The sequence below is a fragment of the Pelophylax lessonae genome (genome assembly GCF_965119305.1).
Source record: "Pelophylax lessonae genome assembly, chromosome: 7".
Classification (NCBI taxonomy): domain Eukaryota; kingdom Metazoa; phylum Chordata; class Amphibia; order Anura; family Ranidae; genus Pelophylax; species Pelophylax lessonae.
Genome location: NC_138774.1, coordinates 139,135,763 through 139,142,787, shown reverse-complemented (window position 1 = coordinate 139,142,787; position 7,025 = coordinate 139,135,763). Strand labels below are relative to the sequence as shown.

The window sequence follows — 7,025 nt, the reverse complement described above, 5'->3', positions numbered from 1 at the left end:
TAACAGCCCTGTCATTAAAACCAGTGACAGTGAAAGGATGGAAGAACCTACAGAGCGTCTAACACAGTGGTTCTTAACCTTGTTGGAGGTACTGAACCCCACCAGTTTCATATGCGCATTCACCGAACCCTTCTTAATTGGAAAAATAAAATATGATTTTTTCAAATTCAAAACATATGTATATATTATTTTAGGTATATATTTATACATAGGTGCACAAAATGAGCAAAACCATTAAGAACAAAACCATTAAAACATGATTTTCACACAAAAACATAATAATGAATATTTACTGCAAATTAGTGTGACTTCTGCTCTTGTCTTTCAGAGACCAGTTCAGAAATGCGCGGCTTTATCTTGGCAAGTGCCACTCTCATGTCATTTTCGCAACAAAGTCTGTTCCTTTTCTTTGTTTTTATGTCCAGCATCCCCCCCTTACAGCAGGCCAGGCCAATTTTGTCACAGTAGGCGGGAAAAAGGAAATACCTTTGCGGCTTTAGAGGATCTGCGGGCCCCAAGGGGACCGGCATCTCTGACACAGCAGCAGCTGCATCCCCCATGTTTAAAGTTTACTGCACCGATACAATCAGTGCATTCACCAGTGCCTTTTCATGCGCATGTGCAGTAAAAGAGGAATCATCCTCACCGTCAGAGCAACTGAAGTGCATGGATGCAGACCCAGTAGAGTCGCTCTATGCCAAGTTCACGCTGGGAACATAACAAGCAGGGGAGGTCGCTGACCACAGTCCTGCAAGGAAACCCTGATTAAAGGTCCACAAAATGACCACCTATTAGACCTAAGGGTTGCCCTCCATAGAAGACATAGCCCCCTAAAAGGGAAGTGCCCTCATCCACACAATAATGGCTGCTTCACTTCACTAAAAAGTGCAGCGCCCCCACAACACCCCCGAATCAAGGGGGGCACCAGGCAGACCATATGGGGGGGGGGGGGAGGCGGATGCCCATCTGCAGCTCTATCAATCTGGTCAGCAGCTCAAACAGCTTGGCCAGCAGCTCAGACGGCCAGCCGCGGCCTAAATTTGGAGACCAATCCAGCCGCGTGAGTTGCGAGACCGCCGGCAGCTCTGTTCGCTTGATCGGCAGCTCTGTTCGCTTGATCAGCAGCTCGGACAGCTTGATTAGGAGCTCGGACATCCAGTTCTGTCAGCCGCGAGTAGGCTGCAAGGCCACGGCCTCCATTTTTGGTCCAATCCGGTGCGTGAGGCGTGCATCCGTCAGCTGTACCTTCCGCTATTTCAGCAGCTTTGTCAGGTACTCAGAAAGCTGTGAGTAGAGGGCAAAGCCGCAGTCTAAATTTTTGGTCCAATTCAGCCACGTGAGGTGCAGACCTGTGGGTGATAAAACATTCGCTCCCCCCATCCCAAAAACCACCGCAGGGAGCCCAAAAGACATCCCTGTCCCAGTCACTAACCCCAAGGGGGCCAGGAACCCGTTTAAAGATCCTCATGTGCAATCCGGACGACCTGGCCAGCAACAACCACAAGCACCCACGTACCGGAGCAAGTGGCAAAGCTGGCTCCTACCTCACCCGGGGGGGGGGGGGGGGACAGGTAGGGGGTAAGTTGGGGCCAGGCCAAAAGACCACTGCGACTGTTAGCGGGGCTGGGGGGAATGGAAGGGAAGCCAGGGGTCCGACCATCCCAGGGAGGGGCCCATGTCCACCCTGAGGGACCACAAAGGAAGAGGGGTACACAACTTACCACACCCATGGAACCGGGTGGACACCACACTCTGGGCAGACCACCCCCCCATTAAAAAATGCCAGGACCAGAGATCCCAGCGATCCTCGGCAGAGAGAACCCCACCAGATTCACCACCCAGCAGAAACAGGCACCGGCAGCCACCAGGATAATCTGCAATCCACGTGTGGCGATCAGGAAGTGAAAAAGATCCAGGAGTCAGTCCTAGGGGATGAGGGGCTCCCACTGCTGAAATCGTCGCCCAGAGGGCTCCACTGTCATGGCCACTGCTATTTTCAATGGCAAACACCCACAAAATGCCAGCCGGACTACACAAACATGACCGCTGTTCATAGGAATATACAGGCTACAGCAAAATGGCGGCACCACGAGGCTCCCAGGAGGGATCCCTAGGCCTCAAGGACAGACCCAGGCATGACAGGGGCCCTGGCAGGAGCCCCCGCCAGATACAACCCCTCCACACAGCCGATCACTCGGTCGCTGGCGTCATATCCCCCCCGGCCCCCATCGCCAGCACAGTGCCCTGCTCCCACCCCAGGAGATGGACCAGACCACTCACACAGCCCCAGCATACTCACCATGCCAAGAACCCGGTAGGCACTGCTACAGACGGAACCCCATGGCTTTGAAATGTGGGGGCTGTTAGCCAGGAGGAACGCTGCGACTCAGGCAGAGATCCGGTCATATGCGACCTCCCGAGTCTTTTAACTCGCAGGTCAACCCCCGTCTAGTGGGGCTAGGTCACCACCGACCTAGCGCGGAGCTGAGATCTGTGCACGCTCGCTGGCCAGACTGGGGTGACCACTGGATCTAGATAATCCAGCCCGTCGCTTGATTGTAGATTTCATGGGAAAAAAAACAGGAGAAAAAATTTATATCTAAAAAAGTTTGCCAGGACCAGTGATCCCTGCAAGGAACTAAGTCCTTACTCCTGACTAGGCAGAAAAAAACTGAATACCTTTAGCAGGGAGAGGGAGTATACCCCCTGGGACTGCCCGTAGGTGTAGCTAGATTCTTTTTCTGTCTAGTGCCCTACTCCTCTAGGGGGCAGTTAAAACCCAATGCTGTGCCTGTCAATGAGCGAAAAAGAAAATTTATTTTAGTCTCATCTGACCACAACACCTTTTTCTACGTGGCCTCAGAATCTTCAAGCTGCGTTTTGACAATGTTCAGTCGTGGCCTTTCTTGAGGAGTGTCTTTTTCTTGCAACCATCCCATACAAGCCCCATTTGTGGAGAATTTGTGATATTGTTGTCACATACACACAATGACCACACGGTCATAAATTCCTGCAACTCCTTCAGAGTTGCTGTAGGTCACTTGGTAGCCTCTCTGACCAGTTTTTCCTCCTGGCTCTTTGATTCAGTTTGGAGTGACGTCCTGATTCAGGGAGGGTCTGTGTTATACCAAATACCATCTGACTTGTGCCTGTCCACAGCTTTATGTCAGGGATCCTTTGACCGTGGCTTGCCACTCATAGTTGTTTGCTTCAGTTGCACTACCAGGGACTGCATTACTCCAGGAGAGCCATTTGCATGCTGAGCTAATCAAGATGACCACAGCTGATCACAGTTGAAAGACAAATGGCTTTTTGTGCCATTGAGAAGGTGATTAGCTACGCCTGATTGAATTTACAAGTAATTTTTAGGAAGGGGTGATCCCTTTTTCGAACTCAGTGATTCTGTTTTTTTTTTTTTTTTTCTGACATGTTGGGTCTTAGATCTTTCACCTAAATGTTAGAAGTTGCACTGAAAAAATACAGCTAGATAAAACCAAAACTGTTTCTTCTTTTAAGGCTGCAAAGCAACAACATGTTATTTTAAAGGGCGGGTGGGGGTGTGTGATTCTTCTATACTCACTGTACATGAGCACTATAATGGCCAATCTGTGTGTGTGGTCGTAAGGCGTCTGTTAGGAACAGGTGCACTGTAAGGGGAAACACAAATGTTCCAATTCTTAAGATGTATATATTTAACCCAATTCAGGTAGCAGAGGAAGATCAAACTTTATTGAAACTGCTTGCATACAAAATATATTGCACTATAACCAAACAAATGTCAACATAAAAGTCCAATCTGTTTTAGCTAGTATGTACAGAAAATAATGCCCTCATGGGCACAACAATGTTAGTTTACCTTTTGTTTAGTATCTACAGTATTTTGAACCAAACAGCATACAGATGATGTGTGCAAGGTACCAATTCATTTATTTTTGCTTTTTGTTTTTTTTCCCCCCAAATACTATACATTCCCAAAATAAATAACTAGAAACCAACATTAGTGTTTGGCAATACTTTTAAGACATTTTATATATGGTATACTGTGTGCAGCATGTTGTCATTTAATATATTCACATGTATGCATTGGAAATTCAAGAGCAATAGGTAACAAATGATAACTGGTCCATGGACAATACTAGAGGTGGGGCCTCTAGTATTCTCCATTAACTGTTCTGTAGATCTGTTACGTCTCAATAGAGATAGGACATCCCTTTTTTAGAAGTGGTAGCAGAGATAAGTTTCATGAGCTTTGCACCATTCTAAGCTGGAAGTTTTATATAAAAACAGGAAAACCAAAGATGCTGAAATCACATGTCTATCCTCAAAGTACCATGTTACATTAATCATACAAATGATACATTATATGAGGGTTTGGAATTTGATCTGGATCCTGAAATTATTATAATCTTTCTGTCCTAGCAGCAGTTCTTCCCTTCACTGCTGCCATGGATTGTTCTTAGTCTGCCTGGCCCCTTCCTGGCAGGTACCATAATGGTGGAAGGGACAGGAAAAGGGCAGGTATTTGACAAGGTAGAGAAGCCTGTCTCTGTGACCCTTGATAATGCCAAGAAGAAATTCTCACACAACAAAACGGGGGGAGGAGGGGGTGTACTTTGTGTGCTTTACTTAAAGGATATTTCCAGATTGTATGTAAATCTCCCAAGTATTTTTCTCCACTGCTCCCTGCACCTTGCAGTGGTCTGCTTTTACTTGCACTGAATGACAGTGTTACAGAATTGGTATCAAATTTCCACCAATCCAATATAATATTTTTTTAAATTTATAATAAAGGGGAATAGACTTTAAGATAAATAGCCACACTGCATTTGTAATAATCTGAATATTCACTTCTGCATTCTTAAGACTGCACAGTTATAACAACTCAAAAATTGCATTTAGAGCGATCACAAATGCCTACTGGTGACTAGGTGTCTTTAGGCCTTTCAACAATGCAAACACAGGGGCCTATTTACAAAGCAGTAAATGGGATTTTTATCAAATATTCACTGGTGGTAAATTACTGTCATTAAAACACAAACACCACATATATAATCTTCATTGGCAGTGAAGATTTGGTAAATGTCATATTTCACTACTTTATAAAAGTATTTCCTGGGAGCATTAAATATAGATGCAGATCTGCATTTCAACTGAAAATCCCTGTTAACAAGAGGACACCTGAAAAAAAAAATTCAACATTCAAATAAACTGACTAGTTTACTCATTCAGCTCTCATATTAAAAAGATTCCCAAAAGATGATTGTAAATCTCTCACAACATAATTAATAAAACAATTCCTATTATCTCTACAAAGACATTGTGTCCCTGGTATGTCTATTAATTGCTAACTCAGTGCAAAACCAAAATTTTCTACTTTTCCCATTTCCGTCGCCAAGGCTTATGTTTACATATAACTGATAAAATATTATGGAATGCATGCACTCTTCTATAATGCTCTACTGAGTCTTAAGGATTGCTACATATATTTTACAGCTAATACGTTAGTTTCCCCTGATTCATCCACACAATAATCATACCTGCCAAGTTAGAAAAAAGGCACAGATCATACAATTTTTTATTTATTTTTTTGCTAAGTGAAAAATTACATTATGCTGCACATTTATTAGGTCCCACTAAGATACTGCTGAAAGAGTTAAAAATGATGGAATGATTTAAAATAAAATTTTTTAAAGAGAACAATGGAAGTTGCCTTTGGAGGCTTATTCTGAAAATGCTAGTTACCCGGCTGTCATGCTTACCCTCTTTGCTTCAATACATTGAGTCACTAACAGAACAAGCCAGACACCTTTCCTCTGACTTTCCTGATCTGCATACTTGTCTGGGATTTAGAAAGTACTGAAAGCCAGGGTTTCAGCACAACAGTCAGCCAGCTCAAATTTTCAGGTCAGCAACAGCACATATACATTTCTTTTAAGAAAGCCTTACTTTAAGGCATACTGCATAATTGGAAAAACAAGCCCGGCTTATGAACTGTCTACTCACACTGAAATTTGAATTATAGCTGTCATTTTTGTTTCTTTCTTACTAATCAGCTGCCTGAAAAATAGTGCAACTGAACACAATTATACCAACACACAGTTTAGTATTTTTTCATTTATTTTCTCTTTTAAACAAAAAATATTTTTTTTCTTAAAGTCAAGTGCAATATGTATTGAAAGCCTCGGAGGTTTTGATAATTAATGCAAATAAGTTTCCAATGCCTGACTTTGCCAATACTAACAAAATAAGGCTAACAGGAACGCTTGTGTCATGCTCCGTGTCTTCTCGCCTATTTGTCTTTGGCCTACCAGGCTTCTAGAATGTGAAATATGATGTATCTTTTTTAGACTTTGTTTAGACTGTATAGGGTTGACGGTAGACATGTAAAAGTTATGGTACACCATTGACCACCATTTGCTGGCCATCCACGGCCTCAGGTTTCTCTTTCTTTTGAATGCGGTCTTTGCCAGTGCGTAGTCGGGTGCCCTCGACAGTCGTGTTCTGCAAGCTTTTAGTGTGTACACTTCTCTCGTTATTGCAGTCGATTCGGATCTGAAAATACAGATAAAAGATAAAAAGATGAAAAGAACCTTCCTGTGCTTTCAATATTTTATTCCAAAACCCTAAAATTAACTCAAAACTGACTAGATAAATTTGGCTGGTCATCTATTTGCTGCTTTCTTATAGTTCTCTGGCATCCATGTGATAGACGTTTCCTGCTGAAGTTCTTAATTTCATCCCACCAGGGAAGTAGAATGCAAATACACAGGGGAGTACAGCATAGATTTTATTACACAAAAGTATTTAAGCATTCATTGTTTTTCGAATGTGTTAACATTTAATCTGACCTTGCAAAAGTAATGAAACAGGAGTTTAGTCCTTTAAAATCTCATTGACTGCGAGCTTTTACTAGCATCTTTAAGTTAGCATCGGCAGCTTCCTTTTTTATGTTCTTTAAAATTCACTTTAAGGACTTGTGCACACTGTGCTTAGCAAAACTCCACTTTTACCGACGTTCAGTGTTT

The 7,025-nt window shown here is 43.3% G+C and overlaps 1 protein-coding gene and 1 long non-coding RNA gene across 6 annotated transcripts in view; both read right to left on the bottom strand.

The window, feature by feature from the left end:
* Positions 1–4,393: 4,393 nt before the first annotated feature.
* Positions 4,394–4,856, bottom strand: LOC309559959. The gene is made up of 2 exons (XR_014225483.1): positions 4,627–4,856; positions 4,394–4,546 (listed from the first exon to the last, which is right to left on the bottom strand). It is a non-coding gene; the product is annotated as an uncharacterized lncRNA (long non-coding RNA).
* Positions 4,857–5,602: 746 nt separating this feature from the next.
* The window catches only part of FMR1 (fragile X messenger ribonucleoprotein 1), a 128,200-nt gene continuing 126,777 nt past the window's right edge, over positions 5,603–7,025 (bottom strand). For all 5 annotated transcript variants that reach the window (XM_082263893.1, XM_082263890.1, XM_082263891.1 and 2 more), the window contains one exon: positions 5,603–6,552. In XM_082263893.1, coding sequence (XP_082120019.1) covers positions 6,391–6,552 — 162 coding nt within the window. In that variant the 3' untranslated portion in view covers positions 5,603–6,390. The remainder of the gene's footprint in view (positions 6,553–7,025) is intronic.